Source organism: Lycium ferocissimum, chromosome 1, assembly GCF_029784015.1.
Source record: "Lycium ferocissimum isolate CSIRO_LF1 chromosome 1, AGI_CSIRO_Lferr_CH_V1, whole genome shotgun sequence".
In the NCBI taxonomy this organism is placed as follows: domain Eukaryota; kingdom Viridiplantae; phylum Streptophyta; class Magnoliopsida; order Solanales; family Solanaceae; genus Lycium; species Lycium ferocissimum.
In genome coordinates, this window is record NC_081342.1 from 16,727,731 (window position 1) to 16,740,710 (window position 12,980).

Genomic DNA, 12,980 nt, shown 5'->3' on the forward strand with positions numbered 1-12,980 from the left:
CACACTATAATCTTAGTATAAAAATATTACAGAACTATATAGGGAACTTTTTAAAAAAAAAAAAAAAAAAAAAGAGTGCGTCTGTCAAGAGAATTAAATAGCCTGTGGACGAAGCGATGTCCTCCTACCTGTCGTGTCCCAGATCCAAGTAACGTCTCTTCTAATCAAACCAACGACACTTCAACTATTTGTTAGGTGAAAAATCTCAAACTCCCACCAGAAAGTGTACATATTCTCTTCTTAATATACCCTCTTTTACTCATTCCCTCTCCTACCTCATTTTGCCTTAGTGGCATCTAATAACACCATGGCTGGTTCTCATTCTCGCAGTGAACTTCATGTTTTCCACACGGGCGATGATGTAATTACAATATTTCTTAAACTCTCTCTCTCTCTTTTAGTCTGTTTAAAAAAGAATGCATATACTCTTTCATTTTAAATTCCTTATTTTGCTAGTAATGACATGCATGCGCTTAATTATAGTCACATAAATGTATATGTCGAACGTCTTTCTTTCTTTATTAAATTTTGTGCTGACGATTTTTTTACATTCATATGTATAGCAGCGGCCTCCAGCAGAAGCAAGAGAGTCTGCAATATCATTGAAGAAGATATGCAAGATTTGTAGAGACGAGATTGAAGTGAAGGAAAATGGGGAGGTGTTTGTTGCTTGTGGGGAGTGTGGATTCCCAGTTTGCAGGCCATGTTATGAGTATGAGAGGAGTGAAGGCAATCAGTCTTGTCCTCAGTGTCATACTCGCTATAAGCGTCATAGAGGTGCTCTCTCACTTTTATTTTTGCATATGTTTAAGTAAACATACAATAACATGCACTTTACTTGCTGATATAGTGATCTTAAAAAACTGTTAAGTTTTACGCACTGTCAGTATAGGAATTATTCAATTAGATCACTTTTAAAGTAATTTCAACCTTATGTTTCTATGATAAGTATTAGCTGACAATAACTTGTTAAAAATGGTAATTGACCAGGTATAATATGTTAAACTACATTAATCGCTATAAAGTATAATAAAGTAACTTGAATCCATGTTAAATTGTACTGTCAATTCTTTATACTGCATGTGTATGTGTTTTCATTTATCCTTTGGATATATACGCCATCTCCCGGTTCTCTAAATATGTGCATGCATTCATGGCTATCAAAATATATTAAGATGATATATACATTCTTGATTTTTTTTAGCTTACCAAGTTGTACTAAATTGTGGAATATATATGGGTAGGCTCTCCGAGAGTTGCAGGTGATGATGAAGATGATTTCTATGATGATTTTGAACAAGAATTTCAGATCAAGAATCATCTGTCTTCTCCCAACCACCACCACTCGGTTAGTTCATTTCAACTATATTTCACCAACCTAGCTACTAGAAGCATTAATTAGCTACAAGATTGTGTTGTCTAATAGCACTAGAGATAATTAGCTTGTCTTAAACTATCATGTCTATCAAATTCTTGGTAGAATAAAAATACCATGTGGCATAATAATCCCATTGGAGTTGGCAAAATCAATTTATTTTTTAGTACCCGATGTCAAGGAATGGAATTATGACTTGTTTGTTAACTTGATCCAATGGATTAAACTTGAAATGTCCTCATCGAACTATCGGATCGTATAATCAATCCAACGTGTCAAGATACAACCCAAACATACAAAATCAGAATTGGAAATTAGAAATTATGTAAATTTTGACCAATGAGTATACTTTTACAAAATGCATTGGCTTCACTTTTTCTTTAGAAAAGAAGGAAGGGATGTCAGATCATATTAGGCGGGTCAAATTATGACCTGTTATTTAATCCACGTAAAATTTGGGATTTTTAGGCTATATAGCCTCCCATTAAAATAATAGTCGAAAATATATACTTTTTGTATATAATATACATACTGTATATATAATCAGTATATATTTTTTTGTATATATGGTTAGCTGTTGTACTGCCTCCGGTTCAAACTAATTGATGTTTTAGCCTTGGACTCGGATACATGAATAAAGGAAATCACTTATTATCTTTAATAAGTAATGATTTTCTTTTGCTGAGGACAAATTTGATAAAAAGAATTAAATACCTTCTTAATTTTGTGAAATATTAATTATTTTAGATCAACTTTTAAAGATTAAAAGCACAAATTTGACTCAACCGCCTTCTCATTTGAACTACAACAAACAACATTTTGAGTGTAATCCTCCACCAAGCGGTCTAGAGAAGGTAAAGTGTAAGCAGATATTACCTTTTTCAAGAATGTAAAGAGGTTTCTGATAGACCTCTCATTGAATTGAAACTAAGTTTGTGTATGTTGGCAGGAGAATGGAGAGTATAATCAACAACATCACAATGCCAATAGTGCTGCTTATAATCAATCAGTTGCTGGAAGTGGTAAGCTAAATGTCTAATTATTTCCCAAATGAGTAATTGTTACACTTTATTGTTTATTGGAGCATATGTCACTCAAAAGTGACTCTCTTTTCAATGGAAAATGACAGTGGCAGGCAAGGATTTGGAGGATGAGCAGAAAGAAAGTTATGGTGATGCAGAATGGAAGGAAAGAGTTGAGAAATGGAAAAACAGGCAAGAAAAGAGGGGTCTGGTTAGCAAATTGGGTGATGGTGGAAATGATCAAGCTGATGAAGATGATGATTATCTGTATGTCTTTATTTTCACTCTTTTATTGCTCTCCCTTTGATAGTATTTGACTAAACTTGCATTTTAACATCTTATCTATAGTATATTAGTATGCTTTGAAATGCTTTACTTGATGTCTATCAGAAACAACCTCTCTATCTCTACGAGGTAGGGGTAACGTCTGCGTACACTCTACCATCCCTAGATCCCACTTGTGGGAATATACTGGGTTTGTTGTTGTTATTCTTTAGTCTATTAGTAGTAGCGGATGAAAATATTATGATAATAATTGAAAAGTTTGTTTGGTAATGAAAACATAGTATCAAAAAATTAAATTCTTCATTTACCAGCATTACTTCTTGACCTTCTATCCAACTAGCAGAGCCAAAAATTTGTATAAGGGGAGTCAAGAATGTCACACCTGGGATTTGAACCTATAACCTGAAGAAATTTTTCAACCCCCTTTGCAACCTTACTAGAATTTTCCTTTTGGTAAGGGGGTTCAACAGCTTACATGTAGCCAAAACAAACTAGTTTTTTCCCATTTGTGCAGTATAATTTTCAACGCAAGGATTCAATTGAACTTCCTTCCTTCAAGCTATCTGCCCTAGTTCGATCGTGTTGAAGTTAGACAATCATTAATACGAGAAGGTTTTATGTGAGGAAACATCGATCAAACAACAAATAATTTTTTGTTTTAACCCAACAACATTGAAGGAATAGGAAAAGAAACTATAGAAATACTTTAAATTTATAACAAATCAGTCAACGTGGCCTGAGGATTTGTTCATAATGGTCACATTATATCTGATCTTGTTTCCACCTTCCCCGTCATTCTCCTTACAACTTTTAAATATTGAATTTTCCGTCTCTGTCACTTGTAGTTATATATCATTCGATAATTGACCGGTATAATCAAGAAATTTGAACTCCTTATAGTTGTGAAAGTTATATACTGCATGCGACATTATGAACAAAATGGATCAAATACTTCAATGTTCCAAAAAGAAAAGAGTGAATTAAAACAGTTAAAGTTTAAGCATATTATACTTGCAGAATATTTCAATATTCTAACCACTTCACTGATTTCCAAGCAGTTTGGCTGAAGCACGGCAACCACTCTGGCGAAAAGTTCCACTTCCACAAAGTCTAATTAGTCCATATCGTATAGTCATTATCCTCAGGCTTGTAATTCTTGGGTTCTTTTTCCATTTCCGGATCTTAACACCAGCCTATGATGCTTATCCATTATGGATTATCTCTGTTATATGTGAAATATGGTTTGCATTATCATGGATACTTGATCAGTTCCCCAAATGGTCACCCATAAACCGTGAAACTTACCTTGATCGATTGACATTGAGGTTTGAACGTGAAGGTGAGCCAAATCGATTAGCCCCAGTGGATGTGTTTGTGAGTACAGTTGATCCCCTTAAGGAGCCTCCTATTATCACGGCAAACACTGTTCTGTCAATCTTGGCTGTTGATTACCCTGTTGAGAAAGTTAGCTGTTATGTATCAGATGATGGTGCTTCCATGCTGTTGTTTGATACATTAGCAGAAACAGCTGAATTTGCCAGGAGATGGGTGCCATTTTGTAAGAAATATAGTGTAGAGCCTAGAGCACCTGATTTCTACTTCAATGAAAAGATTGATTACTTGAAAGATAAAGTTCAGCCTACCTTTGTCAAGGACCGCAGAGCCATGAAGGTATGAATCTATTACCTTATTCGTCTCATTTTATACGACTATCAGAGGAGACACAGTGCCTAAAAATGTTGACTTGACTTATATCGTTATAATTGTTTGATGGAGAATCATATCAAAGTTTAAAAAATTCAAACAGTTTATCGTGAAAGTTGTACAATGAAATACTTATAAAAAAAATGTAGTAGAATGGAATCGTGTCAAACATTTTAGGACATGCCCAAAATAAAAGAATGCCATATGAATTGAGATAGGAGTATCATTTATAAGGGGTTTAAGTTTCTTTGGCTTGAAATAAGATATTTTCTGCTAGTTGAAGATTCACTATCTTGTGGCAGAGAGAATATGAAGAATTCAAAGTAAGAATTAATGCATTAGTAGCAAAGGCTCAGAAAAAACCAGAAGAAGGATGGGTAATGCAAGATGGAACTCCATGGCCTGGTAACAATACCAGAGACCATCCTGGTATGATTCAAGTTTATCTTGGTAGTGAAGGTGCACTTGACATTGAAGGTAAGGAGCTACCTCGCCTTGTCTATGTTTCCCGTGAGAAACGACCGGGCTATCCGCACCACAAGAAAGCCGGTGCCATGAATGCTTTGGTTAGTAATTAGTAGTCTTTATTCCTGGGTTGCTTCCTTGACATTCTGTTAAGTCCTTTTCTTCATGTTATGTAATTTGTTCTGTTTTTCTAAATAGGTTCGAGTTGCTGCAGTCCTGACCAATGCACCATTTATGTTGAACTTGGATTGTGATCACTACCTTAACAACAGCAAGGCAGTTAGAGAAGCCATGTGCTTTTTAATGGACCCACAAATTGGAAAGAAGCTCTGTTATGTCCAATTTCCCCAGAGATTTGATGGTATTGATCGCCACGATCGATATGCCAACCGTAATGTTGTCTTCTTTGATGTAAGTTGACTTATAATTCAGCAATGTGTTAACAAAGGATTTATTCCCAGTATTTTGTTCTGATTCAATCTGTTTTTTTCCCTTCATGGTGGCAGATCAACATGAAAGGCCTGGATGGAATTCAAGGACCAGTTTATGTTGGAACAGGTTGTGTCTTTAACAGGCAGGCATTATACGGATATGATCCACCTGTTTCTGAGAAGCGTCCAAAGATGACATGCGACTGCTGGCCTAGTTGGTGCTGCTGCTGTTGTGGTGGTTCAAGAAAGCCCAAGTCCAAGGCCAAGAAGAAGAGCATCAAGGCCTTACTTGGACTTGGAGGACTATATAGCAAGAAAAAGAAAACAATGAATGGAAAGAACTACACTAGGAAGCCATCTGGACCTGTCTTTGATCTTGAGGAAATTGAAGAAGGCCTTGAAGGATATGATGAGCTTGAGAAGTCGTCTCTCATGTCCCAAAAGAACTTTGAGAAACGGTTTGGGCAGTCCCCAGTTTTCATAGCTTCCACACTCAAGGAAGATGGTGGGCTACCAGAGGGGACAAACCCAACAACGCTCATAAAAGAAGCTATTCATGTTATTAGCTGTGGGTATGAAGAGAAAACTGAGTGGGGCAAGGAGGTCAGAATCATATTTCATGAATAAATTACTATGAGCTATGGATGTTCTCTTAGCTAACTTCTAATAAATTGGTTTTCTTTTTTCATTTTTGACAGATTGGGTGGATTTATGGTTCTGTTACAGAGGACATTTTGACTGGATTCAAGATGCACTGCAGAGGATGGAGATCGGTTTATTGCTGTCCGAAGAGAGCAGCTTTTAAGGGATCAGCTCCAATCAATCTATCAGATAGATTGCACCAAGTCCTGAGATGGGCTCTTGGTTCTGTTGAAATCTTCATGAGTCGTCATTGTCCCCTTTGGTATGCCTGGGGTGGTAAACTCAAATTGTTGGAAAGGCTAGCATACATTAACACCATTGTTTACCCATTCACTTCCATAGCTCTGGTCGCTTACTGCACCCTTCCAGCTGTATGCCTTCTCACTGGAAAATTTATCGTCCCCACAGTAAGTGAACTGAAGTCATTTGGTTCAGTAATACTAAAAATTTTATTTCAATTTTCTAATTCAAATCTTATGTTACTTTTGCAGCTTAACAACTTCGCAAGCATATGGTTCATGGCTCTCTTTCTCTCCATCATAGTCACAAGCGTACTCGAACTGCGATGGAGTGGAGTAAGCATTGAGGCCTGGTGGCGTAACGAGCAATTCTGGGTCATTGGTGGTGTTTCAGCACATTTATTTGCAGTTTTCCAAGGCCTTCTTAAAGTTCTTGCTGGTGTAGACACAAACTTTACTGTAACAGCAAAAGCAGGTGAGGACACTGAGTTTGGGGAGCTTTACCTCTTCAAATGGACCACACTCCTCATCCCACCAACCACTCTGATCATCTTGAATATGGTGGGTGTTGTGGCTGGTGTTTCGGATGCCATCAACAATGGTTATGGTTCATGGGGTCCTCTCTTCGGAAAGTTATTCTTCGCCTTTTGGGTTATTGTGCATCTCTATCCCTTCCTAAAGGGATTGATGGGCAGGCAGAACAGGACTCCTACCATTGTGGTCCTGTGGTCAATTCTTCTTGCTTCAATCTTCTCACTCGTTTGGGTCAGAATAGACCCTTTCCTACCAAAACAGAAGGGCCCTATACTCAAGCCGTGTGGAGTGGAATGCTAAGTGCCGTGCCTGGTATCTGTGTGATCTATTCTTTGCCAATTTTTGTTAGGTTACTATTTTGATTGCAAGTGAACACATTGTATCTTTCTGCTAGTGTTTTGCCTAGCAATAAAGTGTACGACTAGGATAAGGGCATTATGCAACCTTGTAACATCCATACTTGTCCAAGTTAATATCAAGACTTTTTAAACACTATAATGACATATATATACACTACAATTTTCATCTTTCATGAGGCTGTGTTCAAGCTCATATTTCATACACATCGTCACTTGCTCGAAAATTTAGTGCATTACCAACCTCAAGCAGGATTTTGTAGTTTCTTTTGTTTTAATCTTTTTCCTGGTGGAAGTTAAGTATGTGTGTGTGTGTCTATATATATATATATATATATATATATATATATATATATATAGAGAGAGAGAGAGAGAGAGAGAGAGAGAGAGAGAGAGAGAGAGATATATATATATATATATATATATAGAGAGAGAGAGAGAGAGAGAGAGAGAGAGCTTAGAATATAAGAGTTTTGAGATCTAAGTATCATGATTAACAGGATGACATTATTTCTTTCTCTCTAAGGAATAATGCACTCACAACATAACAATTTGGGCATATCCAAGCTTTCATCCTTGATACTATGTGGACCCTAGATCTTGAGAAAGTTGCATTTAACACTAGAACTCTACAGCCTATACATTTCACACCTGTACATCAGGCTCTGTCTTCTCATTCTTTCTGCTATTTCTGGAAACTTGTTAGTTTGCTCATTTCTATTGTCCCCAGTGGCTGTGGAAGGTAACGCAAAGTCTGAGCAGATAATTCTTGTGCTACAAAACGCATGGTTGGTCGTGTCTCAGGAGTGGTACGTGTACATGCCAAGGCAATTGTGATTACAAAAACCACTGCCTCTGCCAAGTGGCCAGTGGGAGGTGGAAGTCTTTGGTCAAGAACATCCTTCAAAAGCATTTCTGAAGACAATCCTGTTGCTACTGATAATGAAGTTAAAAGCTCCCCTGGATGCCTTCCCATCATAGCCTCCATAGCCACGACTCCAAAACTATAAACATCACACTTTTCTGTGACACGCATGGTAAGTGCAAGCTCTGCACAAGAAGAAAGACAAGTAAGTTATTGCAACATTCTTCATTCCTATGATAAGAATATCAACTGTCAAAAGCCTGTTAAGCAAGAAAAATAGCTGTAAATGAACATCAGGGACACTAAAACCAGATATCTATTAAGGAATTGCAAGGCTTCAAAAGTAAAGCTTTGTCTGCATTCGTGCAATAAACATACTAATCAACCAATAGAAATATGGATGCACTAGAGATAAAATACCTGGTGCCATGTAGCCATAAGAACCAGCAACTGTGGTCCAGTTTGATGCATCTGAAGCTAACAGCTTTGCTGTGCCAAAGTCAGAGAGTCGTGGCTCGAACTCTGACTCAAGCAAAATGTTATTCAGTGATACATCACGGTGCACAATGGGCGGAGAGCAGTCATGGTGCAAGTAAGCAAGTGCATGAGCTATTCCTTGCACAATTTTCACTCTTGTACCCCATCCAAGTTCCATTCCCATCTCTTTGTCATATAGAACTTTCCCAAGACTACCTCTTTCTATATACTCATAAACCAAGTACATGCACCCATTCTTGGAACAGTAACCAAAGAGCTTAATTATATTCCTGTGTCTCAGCTCTGTCAAAGTTCTAATCTCATTCTCAAAGCTTCGACGATTTGTCAATGGAATGTCACTCGAGTCTGACATGTTGAGTCTTTTTACTGCAACAACCTGCCCAGAGGGCAAAACAGCTTTATAAACACTTCCAAAGCCTCCTCTGCCAATGCAGTTCTTCTCACTGAAATTTTCAGTAGCTTTCACAATGTCACCAAAAGTAAACTTTCCTTCTCTTTCCCAAATCAGAGACTCTGAATTTTCATAAATCTGGCTAGCTTTGATCTCCTCATCTTGTTGCTTAGCCTTCCTTCGAGACACAAGACATGCAACAAACAGGATTGCCAAAAGTATGAGGCAGGCCACCGGTACAAGTACCCCAATGAGGACCTTTTGATTCTTGTTTCTGGACTTCTTATTCGGGGTATCCGAATTACATGAGGATAATCCTTCTACATTTCCACACAAACCAGAGTTTCCAAGAAAAGATCTAGCTGTTGCTCCTTGAAATACTCCATCGGTTGGAATTGGTCCAGAAAACCCATTGTAGGAAAGATCCATCTCCTGAAGACTGACCATGCGAGATAATGCTGGAGGAATTCTACCTGAGAGGTTGTTGTATGAGAGGTTGAGATTCTCCAATGAGATGAGCTTGGCCAAGTTTTGTGGGATTGTTCCCGTTAGCGAATTGCCACTGAGGTCCAAAAGAATACTCAACTCCATCAAATTGCCAAGTTCAGAGGGAATACCACCTGATAGTGAGTTGTTGCCAAGATTCAAGCTCAACAGGCGGTCACACTTCCCAAGATCTACTGGTATGTTACCACTTAACTTGTTTGTTGACAAATCAAGATACTGGAGCTTAGTTAAATTGCCAACAGACTGAGGGATGCTTCCTGTAAGATTGTTTTTGCTCAAGCTGAGATTGTAGAGTTGGCCTAGCCTTCCCAGTTCAGAAGGAATTTCACCGGTCAATTGATTTCCTTCCAAAGTTAACATGCGGAGCTCTCTCAGATTCCCTAGCTCAGCTGGGATTACACCAGAAATTTTGTTTCCATCCAATCTTAGACTTGTGAGATTTTCACATTTCGCCCAGTTAGGTGAGAGTTCACCTGAAAGTTGGTTGTCACTAAGAGAAAAGAAAACAAGATCCGGGTGCACCCCGAATGCCTCTGCAAGATTACCAGATAAATTGTTGCCTTCAAGCCTTACTCGTTTTAGCTTTGTGCAGTTCTTCAAGCAACCTGGTAACGCCCCACTGAATTTGTTACCATTTATTGTCAACTCCTCAAGAGTCTGGCTACATACTCCAGGAGGTAGTTCACCAGTGAAGCTGTTATTTGAAAAGCTGACACTTGACAATTCAGGACTGTTCTTTCCAAAGTCGTTAGGGACACTTCCGAAGAAATTATTAGTATATACAGAAAGAACCTTCAGACCACTGAGGTCAGAAATGCTGTCCGGCAGCTCACCACTCAGTCGGTTGGTGTTGATGTCAAGGGTCTGAAGAGATATCAATTTCCCAATCTCAGGAGGAATGGTTCCACTGAGATTGTTGCGAAAAAGATGCATCATCTTTAGACTGGTCAGGTTTCCAATGGTTGGAGGTATTATGCCTGAAAGCTGATTATCAGAGAAATCTATCTCCAACAATTTTTGCAAGTTTCCAATCTGATAGGGAATGGAACCAGTGAAATTGTTATGAAAGAGGTAAAGAAATATGAGGTTTGTCAACTGACTGGTTTCAGGTGGAATATTCCCAGTAAAGGAATTGTTTTGAAGCTGCAAAGATGTCAACTCAGTCCAATTGGTGATGAAATTTGATGAGATTTCACCAGAAAGAATATTATCAGACAAACCCAATTCAGATAACTTGGTCAGAGAGGAGAAAGATGGCGGCAATGGTCCTTGCAGGGCATTTTCTGCTAGAGCCAAGATGGTGAGGTTAGTACAAAGGCCAAGCTCAGAAGGAATGGTTGAATTCAGACTGTTCTTTCGAAGATCCAGGTGTTGAAGATATTTGAGCCTGCCTATAGAAGATGGAATCTTTCCATGAATTGAATTGTTGAAAAGTATAAGAACTTCAAGATTAGTGAGCAAACCAATTTCATCAGGAATTATGCCAGAAAACATGTTAAGACCTAGCTGAAGTTCTTTTAACTTGGACAACTTGGTAAACTTTGGTGACAATGAACCTTGAAATGAATTAGATGAAAGATTGAGGCTTTCAAGCTTGTCCAAGTTGGTGAATACTGTTTCCGGGATTGAACCATTCAAATGGTTTGACGACAAATCCAGGTAAGTAAGATTTTGGCAACGGAGTACAAATTCAGGGAATTCTAACCTCAGTTCATTGTAACCAAAGCTTAGATGCGTTAAAATAGGCATATTCTTCAATTTAAACCAATCAGGATTTTCTAAGAAATTTGATCCAAGATCCAAGTACCATACCTTTTGAAGATTGCTAATTTGATAGGGAATAACACCGTCGATGTTGTTGTTATAAAAACTGAGATATTCAAGTTGTGTTAACTTCCCAATTTCTTCTGGTATGACACCCTCCAAGATATTGTTACTCAGGTCCAAGAAAGTGAGCTTAGTGGCATTGCCAATACTAGAAGGTATCGATCCACTGAAGTTGTTGCCATTGAGATTGAAACTCGTGAGACTCGGAAAAGAAGTGAAGTCAAGCTGGTTAAGAGAGCCTGAGAGGCCTGCATCAGAGAGATTGATCTCAGAAATTGTTCCACCAGTATTGCAGGCAATAGCTGTCCAATTGCAGAGGTTTCTGAAATTGGAAATAGACCATGAATTCAAGAAAGAAGTAGAAGCTAAGTTACTCTTCCATTTGACAAGAGATTCAGCTTCAGTTCTTGCTGATGATGTGATACTTAATGGAAGTGAACAAAGAAGTATCACATGCAGAATGTAAAGAAAGGTACTATGAGATGTTGTCATTTCTAATATTAGTTTCAAGAAGAATACAACATTTTTGAGCTTTTACATGAAAGGGTTATCATATATAAATGGACCACAAAAGGGCATTATATAATTAGTGGAAAGGCAATCATATCAAAGACATATAAGAAAGAAAAGAAAAAAAAGCCAAAGATGCAGCTGAAAGGTACAAGGCCTAGTGGTCCAACAAGTTGTCACAATAACACGGTTTCAACTCATTAATAATAAATGAGGATTTTGTCAATACTATATTCCACGTTGACCAATATTAAATAAAAATTTGAGTGTGAACAGTTTAGTAGGAAAAATATATTAGAAATTCTTTTGTTGAAACCAATATCCAAGAATTAGTTGCACTTTCTAGGTTGATTTTGAAAGATGAAGTGCACACAAGCCTCTTTCCCCCATTAAAGAAAAATGCCATCAAGTCGATGCTTATTTTTTGTTCTCTTCAACATGGTGTTAGTGTGAAAACTGACAAAAACGTTCATTGAATATGTATATTCAGTTAGTCAAATCCGAGAAGAGACAAAAAAGATGTTCCTTGAAATAATAGTGTACATAAATTAGCTTAGGCATTGTTGTCTATTGAAAAAATATATGTATTCACCGTGTATTATTTGTCTCATAGAGTTGACCTAGAGATGCCACGGAGCTAAACGGAAGGCAAAAGTTCAATCGAATTCTAACCGTCAGAAAATTGTACTGCCTAAAATAGGTGTAAGAATATATGAGAATTGTGGAATCTCTTAGAAGATTCTAATCTACTTAGAAAGAAGGTTAAAAATTACTCCGTACTTAATTAGATGATAGGTTCAAATTTTAAGGAATGATTCATCGTAGCTGGATGGTTGATCTTAAGCTAAAAAGTGTGTTTTTATTGAAAATACAGGTCTTCTAAAGGACATCCATGTGCTGGTTGGGGTCAAAAATGATGGCTATAGTTAATGTTACATTAAATGTTCTCTTACTCCGTATTCCTTGCTTTAATTGGACCATAGAAAATTGCTAGTCTTTTAGTTTAGAGGATACGAGATAATCATTTTAGGATAAAATACAAGATTATTTTATTTTTATCTCGTTGATCTTTTTTCTCAAATGTACTATAATTTTGATAATATTTTTATGTCATATCTAAATGAGATAATAATTTCGATATAAATATTAAAATAACAAGAATGCCTCTTCTTAAAAGTTCTTTACAAAAGTCAAGTAAATCAGACAAATTCTATATAATAATTTGTATATCTCATTTTTTATTCAATAAACCAAATTTCTAGTAAAAATATATACACTAAATTTTATCAATAATCCTACATTATAGTTTCAATATTAATTTGTTCACCA

The 12,980-nt window shown here is 37.1% G+C and overlaps 2 protein-coding genes across 3 annotated transcripts; one reads left to right on the forward strand and one right to left on the reverse strand.

Annotated features, from left to right (window-relative positions):
* The first annotated feature begins 204 nt into the window (after positions 1 to 204).
* LOC132050474 (cellulose synthase A catalytic subunit 4 [UDP-forming]) lies at positions 205 to 7,229 on the forward strand. 2 transcript variants are annotated; one of them, XM_059441730.1, is made up of 11 exons: positions 205 to 361; positions 564 to 777; positions 1,245 to 1,348; positions 2,325 to 2,397; positions 2,505 to 2,664; positions 3,741 to 4,353; positions 4,689 to 4,952; positions 5,050 to 5,262; positions 5,358 to 5,885; positions 5,981 to 6,331; positions 6,416 to 7,229. In XM_059441730.1, exons 1-11 carry the CDS (start codon positions 308 to 310, stop codon positions 6,995 to 6,997), a joined length of 3,156 nt encoding a protein of 1,051 aa, XP_059297713.1. In that variant the 5' UTR covers positions 205 to 307; the 3' UTR covers positions 6,998 to 7,229. The 2 variants fall into 2 exon arrangements, with proteins under 2 accessions (XP_059297713.1, XP_059297720.1); XM_059441737.1 differs by having other exon boundaries at positions 238 to 361; positions 567 to 777.
* A 311-nt stretch (positions 7,230 to 7,540) lies between these two features.
* LOC132050491 (MDIS1-interacting receptor like kinase 2-like) lies at positions 7,541 to 11,736 on the reverse strand. Its single transcript, XM_059441749.1, has 2 exons — positions 8,339 to 11,736; positions 7,541 to 8,103 (listed from the first exon to the last, which is right to left on the reverse strand). Exons 1-2 carry the CDS (start codon positions 11,631 to 11,633, stop codon positions 7,739 to 7,741), a joined length of 3,660 nt encoding a protein of 1,219 aa, XP_059297732.1. The 5' UTR covers positions 11,634 to 11,736; the 3' UTR covers positions 7,541 to 7,738.
* Positions 11,737 to 12,980: the final 1,244 nt, after the last annotated feature.